Raw genomic sequence first — 24,403 nt, forward strand, 5'->3', positions numbered from 1 at the left:
TTTCCTTTTCTCTCTCCTCTATTAATCTAAGTTATTATCTGAAAAGCTTCTGAGATATCTGATAGCCATCCTTTTTGAATTTGTGGGAAGTAATATATTCCCATACACACCGGAAAGTATTAATCTAAACTTTGGTTGTCTAGGAGATAAGAGTTTTCATCAGCCTTTAGAACAGGAAGCTTTGAGGCACTGCCGCAAATGACACCCTAAGTAAATTTAAAGTTGCTGTTGTAGAGATGATTAAACGGAAATGGGGAAATACAAAACCATGGCACTTTCAAGGAGAGCTTGTCTACAGGGCTCTACTGTTGTAGCTGCATCATTGGTTCCATGTGACAGGCACAGGATCAGTTTGGTTTAGGCAACTTGGTATTTAACAGTTGTGTTTTTCTAAGATAATGATAAAATAAATCTTTGACTTTTCTGGGACAGAATTGCACTATCATAGTTCATCAGATAGGGCACTCTGCTTGCACAAACATGATCAGAGAATCTGATCTCTGTTTTCTTCATGTGATTTTTTTTTTGGTAAGCAGTGGGGGTGGGGTTAGTGTGTTGTGTTGTGGGATGGGTTTCTTTAGAGGTCGTCATCGCTCTTTCTGTGCTTGTTCAGTGAAAAGCTAAATTTTTTATAAGCTTGACCATCTAATGCCCCAGACAGTAAAATTGTACTGAAAACTCTGCCAGACTGGTTGTTTACAAAGTGTTCTTTTGCCTTGAAAAGTGCTGCTTTGAATGATTTTAATTGTGTATCTTTGATCACACAAAAATGAGCAAGTGAAGGTTTATGTTAAATCCTCCTCAGCCTTCCCCTTGTGCACAGCTGGTGCTTGGAGGGCTCTTGCTAAGCCTAAGAACAGCCCAGGCTCAGGTGCTGCATACAACACTGCACAGGGAGGGAGGACATTTCTGGTGTATCTGCTCAAAGTTTCTGTAGCTTTTCTGCCTTGTGCATTAACTTGTTCTGCTGTGTTGGCTGTTCAGTTCTCTTTTAACAACTTTAGTTTTAACATCTTTAAACTCACTCATTAAGATGCAGACTTCAGTGTATACTTGTCATTTAAGACATGACGGCTTGGATGCCTGTCAGATATCTGGCATCCTTCGTGAATATGTAGCAAGGCAGGCTGAAAAGTCAGCTTTGGCAATGCTACAAGAAGGCTTTTTTTTTAATGTTACTATGGTGAGAAGGACCTTTGTCCTGGTATTTCCATGTCCTTATTCCTGAAGACTTGGGGCTGCTACACTCTGAGGCCTTTTAGGTGGGATGGAAAGACTCAGGTAACCTCAGGATCAGTGGATTTGTTTCCATGAATTTTGATGAATTTTGTTACACAGCCTCATTAGTTTTAGCAGTCTGCAACCACAGTTCCATCATAGTCCTGTACTTGCAGAGATTCAAAAAGCTAAGATGCTGCATATTGTTTTAAATTCCAAAGCTGCCCTCCTGTCTTAAGAGGACTAGAGTAGGCTTTTCTTTAGTCAATATGGTGTGTTGTGCCTCAGAAAGCAAACCAGCTGTCCCCACAGAGCACCAGTGTCTACCAGTTGTAAGAGGGTGTGGGACTGCACTGGCTCTGATAGTCAAGATTGCAGCTTCCTCGAGGTGATGTTTTGCTGTGACTCATGTTTATTGAGCCTTATTCATTGTATTCTTTTTCCACACTGTATATGTGTATGTGTTAAGATTTTCCCCCTCCCACAAAGGCAGTAGTGTGGAGCTGGGGAGATTTGTGTGCCCTCAAACCTGGCTGTCGCAGCACAGTGTGGTGTGTGCAGAAGACCACAGGTGAATATTTTCCACTGCAGTGCAAAGCTGTGTTAGTAATGCTGAAGGGGGCTCTTAGTGGTCCCCTGGGCTGCATTTTGATTAACCACTTGACTACTACTTGAATTCTCCCAACACTGCATTGATTTCAGTAGTGCTAATGGAACACAGCAGCACAGCTTGTGTGAGGATGGACTAGAGGTAGAAAAGTTAATTTTCTTTAAATCATACCAACAGTTTGCTACAGAAGTTTCTAAAATGTTAGTAGAAAGCATTTTGTGCTCTGCATTTAAAATCTTGAAACCTTTAGCTCGTTTGATTGAATATGTTGTTAGTGCTTTCAGCTCACACTGCAAATTCTCTCTTTAAAGAAATCTTACCAGCTGGAGATGAAAAATGTGAATTGAATTGAGAATGTGTTAATTAGGGGGAGAAGGGAAAGGAGACCTTATACAAACTAAACCAGCCTTAACTACAGTCTGTGTCTAACCATAGATACCAGATTTCAGGACTGAAATATAAACAAGAGAACAGTTTCATGAATTAAAGTTAGAATAGTACTTATATTTAATGATCAAAACCAGAAGGAGAACAGAGATAAAATTGGTGAATAGATTTCACTGGGTGTGATTACTCTGACCTTATAATACTAGAGAGGTTCTGTATTTTATGAGATCTGCTGATGGGAATACTTTTGACTTAAGCTACTATCTGTCCTATATATCATCAAAAAATACTTTAATGTGCACTAGTCTGAAAATCAGAGTTTAAGCCTCAAGGTTCCAAAGTACATCATTTTTAGTGTCATGTTAAATTCTTAATACATTTCTGTTCTCAGAAGAATGCCAGGCTGGTCCTTAGCAGAGAAGGTAGGCTGCTGGTGTCAGCTTGCAATTTCAGCTGTATTGCAGCCTTTTCATTTGCTTTAACCAATATCACTATTTTAAAACTCTTATGACAAACAGAGCACCTATCAAACAGCAGTCGCTGCTGAGTCACTAATTATAACCCTTATTCAGTGTACTGTCTTAGTGGAATATTTCTAGACTTCCTAACTGTCTGATGGAGAAAACTTGAAGCAGAATTTTTTAGCCTATTCCAAAAAACATTATTTGAAGGATGTGCAATATAGGAAAGGGAGAAAATATGCATGTAGCACTCACTACTGCTCATTTTTACTGTTTTATTAAAGAGTAACTTCGAAGCAAACAAAAATCAATCCCTACCACAGACCGTGCTTTTAACCACGTAATTCTCACGTGGGTGTTGTAAACCTTCACTATGACAAACAAAACCTGTGAACATGGAGTTTAAATGCAGGAGGCAATGAAGACCTGCGTCTGTGAACTGGTGTTTAGACAGAGCAGTGCTGAAGGCCTGGAGCTTTAGCAGGTGCAGTTGCTCTTAGCAAGCAACAAGAGAGAAGCTTCTTTTCCAGTGCAAGGTTGGTGGCTTAGCTCAAATCTGCCACGTTGATGCTGACGTGCCAGACTTTGCACTGAAACAACTGAGGGCTGTTCACAAGTTCAGGTTCACCTGCTGTGCTCTAACGATGTCTGATGCAAAGCTGTAGATCATTTGTGAAGGGAACATATGGCTTCTTTCTAAACATGAGGATGGAGTTTGTTAGTTATATTTTATATATCCCAGGACCTCACAAGATATTTAAAGAGGATTTTTAAAATTTGCAGTTGGTTGGTGTTTTATCAATATTTCTCTTTTTTTTTTTCCAGGATGATCAGTACCAACTGCATGCTCTTAGATTTATAATAAGCTATGTTCATGTTTTTAGTTTGTCAGTGCATTGACTTTTAATGTAACATCATAAGAGATAAGTGTTTAATAATTACATCTTTTCATAACAGCAGTCAAGAGGAGATAAGCTATGCATGAATTCAAAAATACTTAGGTGTGTGTAGAACAGAAATTAATATAATGGCTCACAAAGTTTACGAGAAAAAAGTGTGTTTATTAACTGTTGTTGCTTTGTACTAACTTGACAGTTGTATTTCTAACTTTTTGGCTTTAAGTTAAAGTTTTGGCTGGGAAAGGAGATTTCAGAACTTGCATTTTAAATTACATAAATCCTAAATGAGGATAAAAATTCCTGTGGTTTCTCAAATACTATTTTCCAACAAAAGTAACTTTAATGTCTGGCTTAATGAAGTTTTCCCCTTCAGGAAAGAATTATCCAATGTGAACTTGCTAACAGCATAAGACATCTATCCAGACTTTTTAAGAAGAATCCTCATAAGATATTAGGGTTTGGGGTTTTATCTCCAAATGATGAAAAACTCCTAAGTCTTGACTTGTATGTTAATGCTTGCTTTTCACGTTTTGGAAGATCCTCATGTGTAGTTGGCATCCCCAGGGTTCCACTTCTTTATCTCCCGTGTCTTTATGATCACACTCAGAAGTGTAAATTGCTGGTATCTGGTTGAGCTTGGTCTCAGCTGCTCGTGGGAAACACAAGATTTCTTCAGCTCTGGATTCCTGTTCAAGAGGAGCCAGCTATGAGGTGTTACCAGCAGGCTCCAGCACACCCTCCATGCTGAGTTAAAATAAGCAGCAAGAGGAGCAGAAATGTAATTCTTTGTACAGGGTCTGATCATTGAGGAAAAAAAATTTGGGAGGGGATGATTCTCAGCCTAGAACTTGGCACTGGCTGTGGCCAAGAAGAAAAGGTACAACCAGGGCAAGTAGTAGTTGACTGGAACTGTCAGGATTATTCACAGGTGAATTCAGAGTTCTGCAGTGAATTCTCAGGCTTATGTGTGGAAACCAGCACTGACTTGCCCATTTCTGCAGGCAGTTGTTCCTTTGGACAGCAGTCTTTGATGTAGATGTGTTTCCAGTCTGACTGCATCAGCTGGCTTCCTGTTCATGGGCACAGAGGAAAGACTGCTTCTCTAGGGAATACTCAGATGGAACAGAGTTGCATTTCTGTGTTCCGTCTCCTATTCTTTGACATTCATTTCCTCTTGTATGCACATATTGCTGCATTTTTTTCTGCTCTGGATAATAGTTGTATGTAAATTGTTTATTGGGACAGTTTACATTTAAGCTTTGTAGAATTGCTTTCACTGTGCTATTACCTGATTAATAGCTGAGAATAAAGCAAGTGAAAGCTGATGTAGGTGCTTGGGATATAGATCCATGGTAAAGCTGAACGGGAAGACAGAAGTGGGGAGCTGGTGATTGTGTAAAGCATTTCCTGTGTCTGTGGACTATGGTGGAGAAAAAACATGAACATTTTGAGGAAGGGGAATCCTAGGAGTGTTTACTGTTGCCAGCAAGAAGGGGGAAAGATGTCAGATACTCTAGGAAATACTACCAGACACACTAGTGTTTCAGCATGGACAGAGGTGATAAAGGTGGGCACTGGTGTTCCGTGTTCCCTATACGAGCAGGTTATCCTGGAGAGATCCATGCTCTGTGTGTAACCCATTCCAGTGGAAGATCAAGAGTGGGATTGCTCTGGAAAAGCCTTAGTGCAACTGGCCACAGGGGAGAACAGATGCCTGAGAAAGTCTGTAGCTTCTGCTGAGAAAAATGTCTGTCTTTTACTTTTTACTTCTTGGAATGGACAGGAACAGGGAGGGCTGGGAGGGTTTCTGCTTGGGAAGTATCTGCGTGTGGTACTGCCACGGCTGATGGGAGCTGTGGAAGTGTGAGGCTGGTGCAATGTGTGACTGTTGGAAGAGGGTTTTTATTCTTGCAAATAGATCTTGCGAATACAGAGTTCCTGTAAGACCTGCAAGAAATGAGCAGTAGCAAAGACTCTGCCCATCTACAAAACCACACTGGGATGCAGAAAATGTGTTTACACATGACAAAAGCAAACATGTAGACTGCAGTTGTGTGCCTACCAAAAATCAGGCTGTTGTCCATATTTTGGGTGTTTCCTCCACCCTTTCTTTCTTTAACAGGCCATGAGATCCCCATTAAAATGAAATATGGTATAAGTGATAGACTTGGCACTGTGTGCTGTAAAATAAGAATTAGAGCTTGTGCTTATGTATTACCCTGTACTTAATAGGACTTAAGAAGAAGAGAGGATATGCTTGACTAACCCTCTGAAGAGGAAAGCCATCATATGATAGCATAATTAACTGGAGATAGATGGCATTTTTTAATTTTAAATTACAGAAATCATGGCTCATTCTTGTTGGCAAGCTATACCCAGACAGTCAGCATTTTCACCCTAAATGCAATATGATGCTGAAAGTTGAACTTTCCCTATGGCTGAGCTGCATCTCTGATATTGTACCAGAGACTTCAGAGGTCTTTTTTGTTCTAGGAAGATCTTGAATTTTATGTGCCTTATGTAAAGCTGTTATTTTGCATTCAGACTTAGGAGTTAGGGAAAAAAAAAAAAGAAAAGCCCACAAACCCATTTAGACCATAAAGCTTTCTAATGGAATTATATTGATTATTGAAAATTACCGTAATAGTAACAATGCCTTTTTATTACTGTTTGATCTCAGGTACTGATTTTGGTGTGATTCAAGTGGTAGGTCTGATTCCTGAACTGCAGTAAAGCAAAATGTCCTATTATTGTGTAGCTGTACTGACTGAATTGAGAATATACTTTTAAATTGCTGCTGTCGGTATTCATGCTCTGTATGCTCTTATTCAGAGCAGAAATCAGAGCCTTAGGTGTCGATGGTCTGGTCTGCAAGAATCCCACAAGGTCAGGAAGATAGGCAGAATATTCTGAAAGTACTTATTGATTTGAAATTACAAAGTCATTGTACAAACTGCTTTGCTTCAGTGCTATTGTCGTTGGCAGTACAGCTCAGTTTGTCAAATCACTCCCACTGCAGAGACTGACAAAGAAGTGGTGACTTCCTGGCATGATTCTTCTTTCCCCCATCAAGTTCACTTTGCAATGCTTGGCTCACATCACAAGTTTTATCTTTAAAAGAAGCTATTTGCAAAAAAATTGGAAAGTCGATAAATCAGGTCGTGACGTTTGCGTATAATAATATAATGCAACATTCTAACTTTTACCTACAGATTTTTGTCACTATTCTAATACTGCAGCCTTTTTTATGTTTTTTCTTCTGGGCTCTCTAATTAGCATATTCTGGGTGAAATTGTGCACTGTTACTGCCACAGCATAAAGTGTTCCTGGGTTGATGGCTGGCTGACTTTAATGATCTCAATTCTTGCCAATAGGAAAAGCCAGAAATGATGCAGGTATAATTTAGGTAACTGTGGGATGAACTACCTAAATTGAAAACCTTATCCCCCACTGCCTTTGGCAAGAATCTCTCCTCCATGGTAATAATTTTTCTTGCCTTAAAGGCCTGCATTAGAGGGTTCTTCTAAGAAGAAAGTCCCTTGAAGCTGAAGGGGTAATGTCCTTTAAAACTGCTGCTTTTTGCTTGGCTCATGGGCTAGAAATCTTACTCTATATTACACTCTTTAATGCGTTGCAATAATCTAGAATGAAAGAATATTAAAACGGGCAAAAAAAGAAGGAAAAAAGATCTTGGGAGACCATACGAAATATTTCTTGTGAGATGTGATGTAGTGCTACTCAGTTGTTAAATTAGATCATATTGCAACATTTATTAATTGGGTCATATATATCTGGTGCCATGTTTCAAATTGTGGGTATTTGATAAAGTGATAACAGATCCTGAAAAACTAGTTTTATGTTTAAGAGCAATATACATCCTATAAATGTTTGACAAATGAAAACAAATTGTTGCAATTTAGTAGTTTTAAGCACACTGATAGGAAAATATTTTCTTCTTGTTATTTTCAGTATGGATTAGCTTAATTTTTAAGTCTTCATAGATTGGTTTTTGTAATTCGGCACTTTTACTTCAAGTCAGTGTTGAAATCTATGCAACCATTTTCTTCTATGGTCAAAATGGAGCACACTGAGTTTTAATGTAATAACAAATATTACCCAGTAGGACCCTTCAGTCAGTCTGGACTGTAGATTTATGAAAATAAATGGAAGGATTCATCAGGCTCTCTGTCATAACTGCAAAATGAAGCTCAGTTATGGTCTGTGTTTCTCTTTAGATCTCATAAATGGAGCCCAGGAACAGTGTGAATTGCCTCCTATGGATGGTTTTCCTCACTGTGAAGGGAAAATAAAGGCAAGTGAACTGGTTTTAATCTTATGTGCATTCTATTAAAAATGGAACTTATGTTGCAAGAGGCCACTACTCAGTGGTATAAAACAGGGACAACTAAGTCAAAAAATAGGCTATTTAGGACTGACTGTGTGTCACTGCAGCATTGCTCACCTCAAGCCTTTAATACTACTGCTGCTGAGAAATAAAGTGGCATCCTCTTAAGACAAATTTTGACAAGACAGGGAAAAATTTGTGATATTAAAATGCTATATTATTTACTGAAATGCCTTATTATTTGAATGCTATCTTGTTATTCAGAAACTTCTCCTTTTGAAAAAGCCCTGTTTTCTTCCCTATGATGAGTAATTTGGTGCTCCCCTGCCCCAGGCCTATGATTATGTGGGTACTTCACTCCAGCGCCTTTTTCAGCATGATGTTTCTTTGCACTTCTTTCCTCTCTTTGCCCACAGCTCTGTGTGGTTCCTCTCTTCCCCTTTTCTCTTGGAAGCATTCTGCCTCTTCTGCTCACGAGCAGGCAGTGCCTGAGTGTGCAACCAGAACTCTGGGATTCACAGTGGATTCTACAAAAATCCTGTATTTTACTAATAATGCAGTTGGAAAGGCTAAATATTACAAGGTATCAGACTTTAGTTGGAAAGGGAAAAAAAAGGCAACAAAAACCAAAGAAACTCCACCAAACTTGCAGAGATGGAGGTTTTTAAGGGCTTTTTTTCCCCAAGATATGTTTCAAATGTAAGGGATACTGATTTGTCCTTGTGAATGCCCCATCCCTGAAAGTTCAAGGCCGGGTTGGATGGGGCTCTGAGCAACCTGGTCTAATCGAAGTTGTCCCTGCCCATGGCAGGGGTCTTGGAATGAGGTGATCTTTAAGCTCTCTTCCAACCCAAACCATTCTGTGATTTTATGTGATTAGTGGGGGACAACAGTAAAATTTCTGATTGCTTAAATGCTCAAGTAGTTGTGAAATTAAAAGTCTCTACGTTTTGAATCTCTGGTCTGTGTTTTGATCTGTTTTGGCAAACTGGCTGCATAGTGACTATGTAATAAATTATTTGAATATTAAAATATGAACTGAAATTAATTATTTGCTTCTGCAGACATGGCAGATTCTTGGCAGATTTCAGTCTTGGTAACTGAAATGATCTTTGAAATTCTAGAGGGAGCATATCATGGTGGGGAACACACAATGCATTCAACTCCAGCCACAGCCATATGTCTGGATCCCAGTTTTATTTTCCTTTTCATATTTGTCTCTGCTTGCCTGGCTGCTGGTTTGTATAAGCTGTGCTCACATCTGCTATGTTGTTGCTTCCCCAGCATTACTGAACGCAGGGATGCAGTGTGTATTATTAATAAAATTTCTGGTTTAGTATTTGTGATGTTTGTAGTCACTTTGCCACTTCCTCCATTATTCCTGGGTTGGGTGTGAAACACAGCTATTTTGTTGTGCTTTAACCTAACAGACTTTTGTGTCTTTTCTTCTGTTACAGTGGATGAAAGATATGTGGCGATCAGATCCCTGTTATGCAAGTTACGGTGTAGATGGGTCCACGTGCTCCTTTTTTATTTACCTCAGTGAGGTCAGTAATCTTTCAATCAGCAGAAGGGGAATATCATATTACCTTCATAGATTTGGTAACTGTACTTTTCTTGAAAGAAATCATCATTTTCTTCAGAAAAATTGTGTAAAGAGGAAAAAGTTATTAAAACGGAGTTATTAAGTGTGTTGCCATTATTCATAAACTGCAGGGGTTTCTAGCCTGGAGAATTCTAATGTTTGTAACTGCAGTGATGTAAGCAGCAGCTCTCCAGGGAGTCCATGCTGGGTATCCTGTTAAACCTGGGTGGGAAGTTCAGTCAGAGATCTTTGCCTTTAAACACTCTTTCTGTTGCTTTTAATGCAGCTGCTGAGGTACTAATAGGGAGGCATTCGGAATGGAAAATTCAGAAAGTGGAACTAGATGGTACATGGTCCTAAGCAGTATGGCCACTTCCTGCTCTGAGACTGTTTGTGAATTGTGAAATCTGTTAACAGAAAATAAAAAAACCTGAATGTCACGTTTTTGAGTGAAGTTGCAGCTATATTGGCTGAAGCCTTTGGTACCTGGCACAACCTAAGCTGTTTCGTACACAACTGAGTAGGGTGCTTGTCCTGGTGGGGTTTTTTTTCTTATTTCCTGGGTAACACTTGTTTCCCAAGAATTAGTTTTGTCAATCAATTATCATGAGCTCTATTACTGGCTTGAAGTGTGTGTGCCAGAAATAGTCAGGTGTATTTGATCACTTGGCCTCTTCTTTCTTACAAGTAAAATTTTGATAACTTAGGGCAACTGATCTTAGAAGTGGTATTGATATCCAGTGGCTCACTGGTTGCAAAGAAGTGCAAGAGCCAATGTGGCTGCAGGATTGCAACTAATATTAATTTTGTAGCTTCTGTAGGATGGGAAGGGTTAGGCTGGGATTTTGAATTATGTGTCTGAGATTAAAACAGTAAGTCTGTTATAAGAAGTAACGTGGTTGTAATCAAAGCAGTTTCTGTTGATTTACTCAGTTGACTGTCATTGAACTTCTGGGGGTGTTGCTTGAAGCAGCAATAGTTAAATGCATATCCAAAACATTTATCTGAAGACATAACAAAGGCTGGGTTGAATCACAGTTTTGACTCATTCCATTTCTAGCACTGAGTGTTGATTTATTTATGGGCTGTGAAGCTGGGGAAGGAAAAGGTACAGGAGGACTATATTATTTATCTTGTTATTTATCATAGAAGCTAGAGATATGGTTTCATAATCATCTGAAGTTGATCTAAGGTTTCTACTAGAAGATTTTGTTTTAGCATCAGCAGAGTTATGCCTGGTCATTAGTATTCTGTCAACCAGCAGGTGCTTCATGGTTTTAATGCAGATATATCTTAAAAATGATGATGTATCTCAACTGAATGTGAGAACCTAATATTCTTCAATGACATTTATTATTTTACATTTCTATTAAAGCACAGTTTTTTATGTGACAATCTTCTCTGATCATCAGTTTTGAAAGTCAGTTGATGCTGTTAGCTCTTTCATAATTGATCTTTCATGGCCAACTGTGAGCAGACTTTCAGAGGCCAAATGGTTGTTTTTTCTAGGGTCTTGGGATTTGAAATTTTTCTTTGAGCAGCAATATTGAATTTGGTCAATTTTCATTTCATGAAGGAAAAGAAGTGCAATTAGCCTATGTGCATATTTCCTAACTTCGGGAAAAGGTCTTGTCCTTTTTTTTTTGTAGAGTGTTTTCTTATGACAGAATGTTAAACTAATATTGGGTGAGCATGTTAGTAACCTTGAGTTTAAATTTGGCATTCTTAATCCTATGATTAATTTCATGATTAATGTCCAGCAGCAGAGGGTGAAAGCTTAAATGTTTGCGAATGCAAGCATGAAATGAAATTCTAATAACACTACAATGATGTGGATTTATGAGGTGTGTTGGCTGCTAGGGATAACTTGGAAATGCTGTTGCAAGAGTAATTTGTCAAAGTGGACAGTGATGAAGAGTTGACAGTTTATAGCGTGGTTGCATAGCTGAATGATAAATGCATCTACAGAGCTCTCGAGTCAGAACTGCTGATTTAAAATTTTAAAATGCATTAGGGTAATGGAAAGGATATTACTGTTAAGATTTTTCTTTTTTACTTCAAGGTTAGACTATTGGAGTGAGATGGTTGTGTACGTGCATGTTTCAAAAGGCAATAAATGTATCACATTATGTACAAGCTCCGTTTGGAAAAATGATGTGCATCAAATTACGTGTATATCTACTTTCACTCTTAAAATCACCTCAACAGTCTAGTGTGACAAGTGTCTGTGCTCTTTCATACTCTTCTGGGATCTACTTTTTTTCTTCTGAAGCGGTTCAGTTAGGATGTTACATTATGCTCATCCAGTACTCTTTGTAATGGAATTTTAAACTTGTAAACAAAGGAGCCCAAAACATTTCATTTTGGTGTGCAATATGGGTCCCAACCACAGAGACACAAAGTAACTTGTCCACAATGTATGTAAAAGCTCAGAAACAAAAGGTTGGACTAAACCTCAGCCTTTGGGTATCAGCCATGTGCTCTTGTTATGTTTCCCCCATGAGTGCCTGCAAAATAGAAACAATGCTGACAAAATCCAGGCTGCCCCAGGTCTTCTCTCCTGAAGAGCTTGCACAAGTGCAGGTATCAGCAGTTCTGCCTTGCTTTGGATGGCACTCCTGCAGGAACTCAGGAACAGCTCTTCTCCGCTGCTTTGTGTCTTGGCTGCTTGAGCAGAATGGGAGGCGAGTGTGGCAGCCCAGCATCTCCAGGCTTCTGTCTTTTATTTAAAGCTGTCCCCTGTACAAACTTGCAGGTGAAACTGAAAGAATTTTTGCACTTCTTTCTTGCTGTTTTGCTGCAGGCACTGGATCATTCTTGGGGTGTGATACACAACTGTGGGGTCATAGACTCATGGAATGCCTTGGGTTGGAAGGGATCTTAAAGCTCATGTTGTTCCAACCCCCTGCCTTGGGCAGGGACACCTTCCACTATCCCAGGTTGCTCCAAGCCCTGTCCAAGCTGACCTTGAACCCTTCCAGGGATGAGGCAGCCACAGCTTCTCTGGGCAACCTGTGCCAGGGCCTCACCACCCTCTGATCCTCAGAACACGAATTTGCTGGAGTCTTTGAAGAGTGGAGGAGATACAAATGGCCTGAATAGCAAAACCAGATTTACTTTCTCTTGAATACAGAGCCTGACAGGGATTAGAAATAGCAAACATTAAAAAGCAAATTAAACTTGCTTCCTTTTAACCATGATGCCCACAGAGGAGAGTTACTTTATTTTAAACTTAGCATTTAGTTTTGAAAAAGACAGTTGTTTAACACTATAATGGCATTGGCACAGTTATCATTTTCATGGGTGGCATTGCCTCTGGGGAGAAATGTGAAAAATTAATTTCTAGGCAGTACAAAAATATATTTCACTGCAAAATGTCAGTTTGCAGCTGAGGAATGAAGCTTTTAAAAATACCTTCTAGAAAATGAGTTTTTCACACTGTTTTCAAGCTTTTAAGAAAAAAAAAAAAGTGGAGGGGGCTTTTATAGCTCTTTCTTTTTCTTTATCTACATATGTGTTTCTCTGAGAGGACTACTTTCCACGCAGGAGTGGGACTGGTGCTGTGCCTGGTGGTCAACTGGTAGCTGTGGTGCAAGTTATCACCTCCCATTACATTGGTGCTTACCTGCTGGAGCTGGGCAGGTCTCCCTAAAATCCCATGCTTTGGATCTCCAGCTCTCTTTTCAGGTGCATGCATAATTTTTGGTACCCACCTTGAAATGCAACACTTCCAAAGATTTAAAACTGTTTCAAATTCCAGTCTTTGAGACTCCTGTAGCTTTTGCACGTGTGCTAATACACTGCTGGAGAGAATTCTTGTTTTCAGTCCTTCAGACTTGATGGAAATACAAGGCATAGTTGCTTATGGGAGTATTTTTCTTCACACTCCTGCTTTGAGGGCTAAAGCAGAAAAACACAAACCAAAGATGATTTTGAACATGGGTTTGTTTCCAGCATGCAAGCTGTAGTCTGAGGCACATTTTCGTGAAAATTCCTGGGAATCATAATTACAGAGGTTCCTTAAATCCTTGTGGTTTTTCTAGTTTACTGCAGTTTCCTCATATCTCTGGGGAAGTCCTCTTTCCACAACTTCTGCTGCTAATCCTGGACATTGAGTTAATGATTTGCATTTCTTCAGTGTAATGTTAATCAAACCAGCTTGTTTCCATTCTATGCAAATACTCAGAAATTTGACAAAACCAGCGTTGTTGTCAGAAATGTAAATCAGCAAAAGTTCAGACTTATTTAGTCATCTTACACATGTCCCTAAGAAACTGAAATGCTAAGGATAGTCAGCACTTTGTCCCTCAATTAGCTATTGGTGTATTGGTCTGAATTTGGATGATTTGTGCTCAGTTATTTTTAATTCTTTTGTCACCTTAAACTGGGATTAGTATTTTAATGACTTATTGGAAAAGACATAAATGCCAGTGTATGAGATGAAGCAAATGCAGTGCACATTATTGAAGCCAGACAAGAGGCCATTTGTTGATTGATGTTTTGTGTGAGATGTTGTGTTGCTGTGTGACCAGGGCTGTGGGTGTCTGACACCCAACATTTGAGACTGCTTTTGGAAACAACCACATCCAAACCTACCTGTACCCTACTCCATTTCACTAACCAAAGAGACAGTCATCTTGCACACCACAGATTCTGTAACCCCTTCAAAGTGATTCTGTCACTGAGGAAATGCTGAGTTGAAAAAGTCACCTTCCCAATGGGAGCAGTTCTTTTGCATCAAATTCTCAAAGGCATTTGTAGCATTACAAGTTCTCTGCCTGCCTTCATACTGCCTAATAAATTTAAAGATGCACCTTTTTCCACAGATACTGCACTGGATATTTTTGTTTGTGTATTCTTCTTTCTGGGACTGACTTAAGACACTAGCAGCAGCACTGTACCATGAATAGAAGTACACTGAGCAGTAGTGTGTTCACCTGGTGTGCAAAGAAAGTTATCTTAGCTTCCCTGTGGATGGGCTGCACCTGCACTTTGGCAGAGTCCAAAATGAAGATTATCCCAAGTGCTCAGAGAGTACGCTTCAGCTCCAGCTTTATTCAACTCCCGCTGTGACTCTTTGAAAACATAAAGGTCTTTCTGAAATTGTGGATGTGGAGAGTTGCTGGCAGAGTATGCCTTGATTCAATTCGGAAGATGCTCAGACTACTCCAGTGCTACAGATGTTGCCAGGTTCTTAAAACTCTGCTTGAAGTACTTGCTCTGTAATACAGTCGAGTGCTGCAATCTTGCCTTGCATTCAGTTTCAGTGTGTCTGAGCAAGAGTCACTGGAACACATACCTGCAAAGCTTCTATAAAGCAAGTACTCTTCAAATTTATTAAGTTTGTTTCGGTTTTTTTTTTCATCCTAAACCCGGCCATTTACACCTCAGAGCAGTTCAGAACACCAGCTTTTCTCAAGTATCTGGAATCATGTAGCACTTAAATTTTGAACTTCTAAACTGCTGTGCAGCTTAACCTTAAGGAGCTGGCTATTTATACTCCAGGCAGTGCTGTGACTAATGTGATTCCAAACCAAGCAGGGAACACTTGACTTCTCAGGTGGACACAGTTTCCTGAGCAAGATCAAATACTACCTACTGCATTTGATGGGCATTGAATTCAGTACCAGGAACAGGAGGCACAGCTGGTCTTATTCAAAAATATGACTGTACAAAGATAAATATAGTGTGTTCTGAATAATAGCTTAGCATTTATGTCACTCATCCAAAAAATGGTCTGTCTTCAAATATGCAGTTGCTGCTTCCCAACAGTCGTCTTTAAGTGCTAATCTGTCTGGTATCACGTCCTTCCTATTAAATCATTTACATGACAGTACAACAGTAGGTTGCTGTGGAGAGAATAAGCTGGAGAAAGAACTGATGGTAACCCAGTGAGAGGGAGGTAGTGCTGGAAATGGGGAAGAGGAGTCCTGGTTCCTTTTTCAGAGGAAACTTTAGTGTTTGGTCTTAAATTATCAAATGAATAAGTTAAAGAGCAGGATCCAAATGAACATCACTGCCCTTGCTCAAAACTGGGGCTTGTTGTATGTAGATATTCTGTACTGAAACAAATACAAAGCCAAAGTATTTATGTATTTCCGATGGAGTTTTCATCTAAACCCACTTTAGTGATATCCTAATCCTTGCTGCCATCAGTGCTAAAGATCAATAAGGAAAAATGAGAGCCAGACCAACTGCAGACACTGATATTACTTTGAATCTACTCCTTAAGTGTTTATTTGTGATGAGAACTACTGTAATTTAACTTAGACTAGAGAAAATAGTTCTAAAAGCACAAAAGAACTGTATTTGCTTTTCAGTCAGTGTGGCATGCAGCTAATTGTCCTCGGCAGCCCTGAAAACTCTGCAATTCCTTTAGGATGCCTTGTGGTGCAATACAAAGTACATGAAGTCAGAAAAGGGGCACGAACAGTAGTCCTTGAAATGTCATCTCTCAATTTAGATCAGTTCTAATGCTAGGTATAATGCAAAATTTGTACTATTAAAACAAACAAAAAAAACAGAGTTTGTGACTGTGCATGATTTGTAACGTGGAGCTTGCAACTCTTTTGTGTCACAGTTTTATAGTTGTAAAAGTTAGGATTGATAATTGCTACAATTTCTGGTGTGGTTCCACAGCTGGAGACCACTGAAGAATCAGATGTTTTCAAAGAAGGTGGATAAGTCACTGCTTTCAAACATTGTATTAAATACCTTGAGTAGGTTAAGTCATAGCATTCAAAATGCTTTTTTATAATTTGTCTGAGGAACCCAAGATTGATCCATTTCTTCTCTTTAATGAGGTTAGGGTGGCTATTCATTTATTTTCATGTGATTGGCCTTCTAGGAAATCATATGGTGTAATCTTAAGCCTTTAATCTGTAATGCTCCAAGCTTACTGCTGCAGTATGATTAAGCTAAAATTGTGTTTTGACAGGTCTGTGATTGGAAGAACCATAAGGGCAACTCTGACTTCCAATTCTCTGGGAGTTGTGAACTTAATCAGTAATGATGGGGTATCTTAGCCAGCTGATAAAGTTTTACATTTCCCCTATTTCACAGTACAGTCATGTTTCAGTTTTCATGGGTTTGCCTCCAAAACTGAGATTCCTCTTTTCCCAAGGCAAATGGTCAAATTTCTTAAGGCACATGAATAATAAGGATTCTGCACGATGGGCAAGATCCCTGGGGAAGCTGAGGAGCTCTCAGTGACTTGCATCTATTTATTATTTCTTCACTGACTACTTCCTGTTGTACTTTTTTATTTTCTAGTAGACAATAGTAGAAGTATTGCATGTGCATTGATCATTTTTCTCTAAGAATCACAGCTGTTGATGCTTGTGAATATTGTTACTGACATTATAATTACCTTATTTATAGCCTTCAAACATGTGGCTTTGGTTCTATGATGATTCTTATTTTTTGGGTCTAAATTGCTACAAGGTAGAACTTTGATCCTTTGATTTAGCAGGCTTTGTCTTTATAAAAAGATATTCTAGGGAGATGGAAATGTTCCAAAATACATATTTTTGTAAGGCCTAGAAGCTTAAAAAACTTCTTGAAAACATTTAAGAACTGCTCAGAGAAACTGTATTTTGAGCATTTAACACCTGACCTCTGTCTTGATCTTCCATTTTCATTATCATGAATGAATATCTAACTGTGACTTTTGGTTGCAGATTTGCTGGGTTAAAAGAGCATGGAATTGCAAAAAGTCATCTTAAGCTTTTCCTGCAAAAAAGCAGTTTTACCTTGAAGTGATCACCTTATCAGCTGATGCCTTATTTGAACCATCAGGTTAACATAAAAGTGTCATATAAAGGTGGTGAGTGGAGCCTTTGGTCAAGTAGCTGAGAGTAGAGTAGAATTATTTATTTTGATGTGATTGTTTTACAGGTTGAAAATTGGTGTCCTCGTTTACCTTGGAGAGCAAAAAATCCTAATGAAGAAGCTGATCAAAAAACAGTGGTAAGAACACCCATGTCCTTAATAGGGAAAACATGAGAAATAATTCAGTAATTGAGATTCATGCAAAATACCCTGGAATCCTGTGCCACATAAATGCTAAAAAGACTAGAATTTACAATTTTTACTCCTCAAGGCTGAAAGGTATTCTCCTTGACATGTGTAGCTCATGTATCCAGTCTTGGTGGTAGGTTTTCATTAAAAACATTTTTGTGTTTAAATTTATGAAACACTGTACACAGATACTGAGAAAAATTATAAATCCACAGACTGCTCACCAGTGTTAAGTATATGTGAAAATATCCATTTTTATTGTCCCAAAAATCTGGGCCTTGTTTACAAAACTGCCTTAATGGAAAAGGTTTATATCCATTTCAGGTTTGTAGTAACGTTTTGATTACTACTAATTTTTTCCCTTTAAAAACTATACAGTACACAGAGTTGTTTCTAAATTGTTACAGCCTAATTATGTAGCAATTAGGATTTTAAGATAATTTAAGATAATTGCTGGGTTGCATATGAGCACCACTTACATAATATAGATATAGACTGTCTCATTTTGTAAAACCAATTGATCTTAGAACAGTCTAGGTTTAAAATGAGTATTTCCTTTAAAATTTACACCCTAGTAATGTTTCTTCATTTCTGGTAGAATGGGAGACTCCTTGTATTTGGAAGATTCATGATATACATAAATCTTGAGCCTACTGTTCTGTACTGTGATTTAGATATACCTTTACCTCATTTTGAAGCACATGAACAAAACCAGATCTTATTTTGCAGAAATAAATGCATTGCGAAACATTGTGAACGTATTCTGGGCTATCAAGTACTACTAATAAAAATAACAGTCATTTACATAGCTTAGAAGTGTCTGTTTAAGTATATCTTTAATATTTGAACTAAAATCTTAACTTGTGCTAGGAGTGCATCTTTTTTCCTATTTCTTTTTTTAAAAAGAGGGATATAAAGCCCAGAGCTCACATTTGAGCAGTTTTTTCGCTTCTGGAAAGAATGCTGAAGAATAACTAATGTTTGGGGTGTTTCTTAATGCTTTGCTTGAAGGCTGAAATTCGTATCAACTTTGATAATCTCTACAAAATGATGTCGAGGCATGAGGAATTCAGGTGGATGATGTTGCGCATCAGACGAATGGCTGATACCTGGATTGAAGCAATTAAATCCCTTGCAGAAAAACAAAATTTGGAGAAAAGAAAACGAAAAAAGGTAGATGAGAACATTTTTATTCCTGTCACTTGCTGTTATATGGGCTCTTTCAAGCTTCTTGTTCGAGATGTAGCTTCAGAGTGGAAATAGAAAATATGTCTAAAAGGCTCGTGTTTATATTTGTGCCTCTTTTCAAGAAGTATTTTGCTGTTTGAAATTATGTTGCAATGGGTGTTTGCTTTACAGGGAATTTTACATGTTTTGTATGAGTCAGTCTTGGATTGAGTTTCCTGACCTCTGTAGTTTTGGATAAAATAGAGACTGTGTAGATGTTTCTAAAGGGAGAAACTATGAATTTACTGCAAGCTGATGACACTGAAGTGTTTTATGTAGTCATGGGAAACAACAGTTGTACATCTTTGTTGTCCAAAATTGAGACTCTAAACGATTTATCTTGGGTTTGGATTTGAGTAGACTTAAAGTTAACCACAACTTTGGACTGGATCAGTTTAGACCTCCTGTAATGGGTTCAGTTTTAAGGCCATGAGATGCTTGAAGTGAAATGGTGTAGCTCATTTGATTTAATTTTTATTTTATTTTAACTACCTCAATTAGCTAAGATAAAGCCACAAGTTGCAAACACGACAACAGGTTTCCTTTCCTGCCTTGTTATTCCTGGAGCCAGTCCTGAGTGGCAGCAGAATAAGCAGAATAAAAATATGTTCATATTTCTACCCTCTCTTAAGCCTGGCTGGCTCAGCTCCTTGCTGGAGATTCTCAGTCCTTGCATTCATTACAAAATTAAATTATTTGGGTGGAAGTACTGGATTGTTTTCATTGATTTTTTTTTGTTTTTGGTTTTTTTTTTGTTTTTTTTTTTTTTGTTTTTTTTTTGTTTTTTTTTGTTTGTTTTTTTTTTTTGCCTATAGTTGAAATTTAATGGGAAGAAAAACTGCTGTAAGGTACAACAGTTGCATGTTTAATGGTGATAACTCAAACGTATGACTTTCTTTTCCAGATCCTTGTTCATCTGGGGCTTTTGACAAAAGAATCTGGATTCAAGATTGCAGAAAATGCGTTTAGCGGTGGCCCACTTGGTGAATTAGTCCAGTGGAGTGATTTAATTACATCTCTCTACTTACTGGGCCATGACATCAGGATTTCAGCTTCACTGGCAGAGCTCAAGGAGTAAGGAGATTACTTTCGCTTTTGAAACTGGAATTAAAAGAAAAGAATTGTAAACTCTTGAAGCTTCTATTAACAGTATATAATTTCTTGAAGCATAAAATGAAAGTGATAATTCACTAAACAGACGATAAGATTATTTTCATGAGCTGAGTATGTGTGCCATGGAAAGGATAATGTGTTTTCATTGTAGCTTCAGGCTCCTGGGACTTCATAAATGAATGTAGTAAAATTCAAACTAAGCAGCTTAGTCTTTAACATTCCAGGTGCTTTATCCAGCTGCAATGGGAAATGTTACAGACTAGCCTAATTCTGTGTCCTCTGCTTCAGTTTCTGCTGTTCTTCACTCAGAATCTCATTTTAAGATAAAGATTTAAGTTTTTTAAACATGTTACTTTTGATGTAGTTAATTGTTTGTGTTAGGTCAAATTGCTCTTTGCTCTTCGTTGTCCTGCTTTGCCAACTAGTTCAGCACCAGACATAAAACATCTGTTTGAAGCTTGAGCACATGTACTTTTTCTGCAGCTTTCTTTTCTTAATTACAAACATGACAACATTGTTTTATAGAGAGCTCTTATACTATAAAGCTGTCAATAGAAGTGGGAAATTATTTTGGATAATTTCAAAGCACACTATTTTTAAGCATTTCAAACATATTATTCTCTTGCTTAAATCAGATGGGGTTTTTAATGAAAATTAGTGCTTCACATTTAATAAATGTTGAGCATTTTAGAGTTCTTACATGGTTCATGATTTCAAAACAGAGTAAACGAGTAAAACTTTTTTGAAGCTGGATTTATTGGAGTAAATATTATTACAGCATCAATTCAAGGTATTTGGAAAGTAATGCTTTTTCATATTGCTTCTCTTTTTGTTTAGGATTATGAAGAAGGTTGTAGGTAACAGATCTGGCTGCCCTACCCAGGGAGATAAAATTGTAGAACTCATTTACATTGATATTGTGGGACTGACTCAGTTTAAGAAAACACTTGGTCCATCATGGGTTCATTACCAGTAAGTATAACACTCACTCGCCCTCTAAACTGCTTTTTTAAAGAGCTTTTGTTGAATAACACTTGTCAAAGTACTGAAATAAATCCATTCAGATGAACTTGAAATTATTTAAAAGTGAAAATGCACTTTTCTGTTGTCTTTCACTCTTAAGATTAAAGGGGCTATTACTTGTTATTTGCATGCCATCATTATCCCCCCCAGCAAGCTTGAGATTCTTGGGTTCAAGCATTTTTAATCTTAAAAATCTTAATTATCCTCTTGATAAATCAGTATCTTTGCCCCTCTTTCCCTCCTTTCTTTACCCACACTTCTCCTCCCCATTTTTTTTCTGTAAATGAGTAGATGAGCTGAGAGATTATTGCATTTTATTGTTTAGTTGGAATACCAGAGGCATGGGTTTTTTGTTGGTGATTGTAACCACATTGGATCAGTGATTGTGGAGATTTATCTATTCTAATTGTATTGCCCAACAACTGCAGTGCAATTTTCTATTCCATTCCTTAAGATACTGGGAAGAGAATTGTCTTCAGGGACAGGTCTGAAGAATAAACTGCAGTTATTGTTGCTTCTGTAATCTGTAAACTTCTTTCCATTAGAAGATGAGGGTCACAAGAAACGACTTTGTGCACCTTTCTTAGTGCATGCAGTTTTAAAACCTCTTTTCTTTTTGTCAATAGCTTTAAATCATTAAGCCTCCCATGTGTTGTACAAATACATATCAGCATGAAATAAACCCAAATCTAAATTACTTGCTTTGATTTTTCTATACTTTGATTGAATTAGCTGTGTCTCATGATCCAGAAAGTCCAGTAAATCCTACTTGAAGGAAGGTATTGGAAGGTGTTCATGGAGAGAAACTGTCTTCTTTCAGGCTCAGGATTTTCTAGAGCATTGGATCTTTCCAGTGGAATTTTAAATGACAGTACTGTGATCAACATATCAGATTAGATTACTCTTAATCTCTTTTTTGAAGCAGGGGAGTAAATGGATATTCTAGTTTTTAGGAGCCTGCTAATAAAGATAATCCCATTTTCCACTGAGCAACAGTTGCTTGTCTGTCTGCCAGATGTAATTGTCACTAGGAGATCACATCCAGCATTGTGGTCAGGATATGAAACCCTTCTTATAAATTTTAAATGTTTCTTTCCGTTTGCTTGCAATTTCCTGTCTGGTATATCCTGTAACAAAGGTATGGAAATATATATTGAGATTATAGATAGCTATTCCGTTATTCTTTCTTCATAGAATCATTAAATCTTGAATTATCAATCTGCTTCTCATTGATTACTATTTTGTGGTAATGGCTAGCATTTTCTGGTTTAGGAGAGCAGAATTACATTTAACTCCAAGTGCCTTAGGTAGTATAGAATTTTTTGAGGCTTTTGAGGGAGAAAAAATTATCTTAATGCCTGTCTTCTACAACATTAAATTTCATGGACTGGAAGGGAGTCTCATCTAGTCCATAGCCTGACTGAAAAACAGATAATGGTGCATTTGTCCTTCATGAGAGATTTTTGCCTCCTCTTTTACTGCAGACTGAAAAAGATGCCCCCAATGTGTTGTTTTGTATAATTAAGCTTTTCTTAAAGTGTTTTTCTTGGCCTGGTTTCTTGCAAACTGCCCATTACTGCTTATTCTAATAAGGTTTTGCAGAATAAATTACTTCCTTCTTCTGCTTTGCCAGCTCCTAGGATGTCTTCTATACTGCTTTTCCTTCAATTTGCTTTTTTAAAATATATAAATTTAGGGGTTTAAACCATTACTTACATTTCATCTTTTGTATACATTTCATGAAACTTGTTGCATTTGTTGTCAATCTCTCTAATTACGTGATAATTTCTCTCAAGTTCAGTGTACAAAACAGGGTCCAGACTAGCAGAGACTACAGAATTTATTAGAGCAGGAGAATTAATTTGTAGCTGCATGCATGCTGCTCCTATTTCAGGATCCTCTTCCAATCATTGTTTTTTTCTCTCAGCATCATGAGTTACCTCATAAATTTTGTCATTTAAATGTTTTGAAGTTAAAACCACTAAGTGTGTTATAACAGCATAGGCATCCATTTCTGTTTAATTCCAATAAAATAAATATTATCACAAATAAAGATGCTTTTTAGCCCTTGTTCCTTACCAACTTTGCTTTTTCTCTCAGTTGTATTTAATGTCAGTAGGAATAATTGTTTGTCTCAAAAGAAGGGTTTTTCAGTAGACATGTGCAGGTCAGCTCAGTCTGGTTCATACAGACCAGACTCAGATACAAATGAATAAAAACATTTTTATTCACTTCAGAATAGAGTGGCAGAATAAGCCTCTGCCTTCAGAACAGTCACTTGGTAAGAGTGCTTTATATAATCTTTCTGGGTGAACTTGAGCCCTGAGGAAATTTTTGGTAGTTGCAAATCAGGTTTCTGGAACTGCGAGCTCGAAAGAATGACCCTGCTGCTTTGGGAGTGAGTATTTTTGAAAGACTCTTCTGTACAGCTCAGAGCACCAGTGACTTTTGGTAGTACCTGCTTTATCTCTGGGATAATTGGTGCTGTAAATAGCAGGAACACAGCAAAACACACCTCTTTTTGGAGTGCACCTGATTTCCAAGCAGAACAATGCCTGGACGTGCTGGATTTTTCCAGTTCTGAGGTCTGGATGTTTGAATGCAGTTTGTGTGCAATGAATCAACATACAAATTAATAGCTTAATATAGTTCAAGAAGTGCAGCCTTTCTTAGTACCCTCATCCTCCATGCAGCACATAAGAATCTGGTATTTTTTTCATTTTTCCACAGTCTGTAGCAATGACTCATTCCCATATGCCAAAAATCCAACTGGCTTTTTTTTCTTGAAATAAATTAACGTGGCAGCTATCCTGAAAAATGAGCAACATTCCTGCTTCGTACGTGTTCTCTCGGATTCATCTGTTTTTGGAGGGTTATTTTCTGTCCTAAGATTTTAAATGCAAGTCCTAAGTGGCCTGATGAAGTGGGAGAAGGATACAAAAAAAATATGTATAAATACTTCTACCAGGTCAGCTCTGTTAAGATTGTGCTTCTGCCCGATATTTATAGGGGGAAAAGCTCCCTTTAAATAATCCTGGGTTACTTTTCGTCTAGTTTTTTTTTTAAGTCCTAAAATTGTCACTGCTAATGTGTTAGACAAAAAAGACTAATATGGATATTACTAAAGCAATTTGCTACCTACCAGTCCTCTTTTTAATTAGGCAGATAATACACTTAGTCTGACACCAATTTCAGGACATGCTGCAATTCTCTGCAGCTTCACTGCTAAAGCTAGGTGACATTTTAGGAAGGAAGGGTGGGAAAACTGAAGTGAAAGATATACCAAATTAGCATTTTAATTTAAAATATATCCCTGATTTATAAAAAAAAAAGTGTTTTGTCCTTTTCAAAATTAATTATTTCACTTTAGAAATGCTAATGCATTGTATGCAGAAATAAAAAAAAATTGAAGGCATTTAAATTATTAAGTGAAATGGAGAATATGGTACTAGGGTAGACAATCAAGGCATTCCTATATATATTAAAATATCAGTTCAGCATAACTGGTATTAATTG

At 37.8% G+C, this 24,403-nt stretch overlaps 1 protein-coding gene across 4 annotated transcripts in view; it reads left to right on the top strand.

The window, feature by feature from the left end:
- MGAT5 (alpha-1,6-mannosylglycoprotein 6-beta-N-acetylglucosaminyltransferase) overlaps positions 1–24,403 on the top strand; it is a 117,016-nt gene that overhangs the window by 53,021 nt on the left and 39,592 nt on the right. For all 4 annotated transcript variants that reach the window (XM_048309675.1, XM_048309672.1, XM_048309674.1 and 1 more), the window contains 6 exons: positions 7,811–7,887; positions 9,378–9,467; positions 17,402–17,473; positions 18,536–18,697; positions 19,656–19,825; positions 20,702–20,836. In XM_048309675.1, coding sequence (XP_048165632.1) covers positions 7,811–7,887; positions 9,378–9,467; positions 17,402–17,473; positions 18,536–18,697; positions 19,656–19,825; positions 20,702–20,836 — 706 coding nt within the window. The remainder of the gene's footprint in view (positions 1–7,810; positions 7,888–9,377; positions 9,468–17,401; positions 17,474–18,535; positions 18,698–19,655; positions 19,826–20,701; positions 20,837–24,403) is intronic.

The sequence above is a fragment of the Corvus hawaiiensis genome, chromosome 7 (assembly GCF_020740725.1).
Source record: "Corvus hawaiiensis isolate bCorHaw1 chromosome 7, bCorHaw1.pri.cur, whole genome shotgun sequence".
Taxonomy (NCBI): domain Eukaryota; kingdom Metazoa; phylum Chordata; class Aves; order Passeriformes; family Corvidae; genus Corvus; species Corvus hawaiiensis.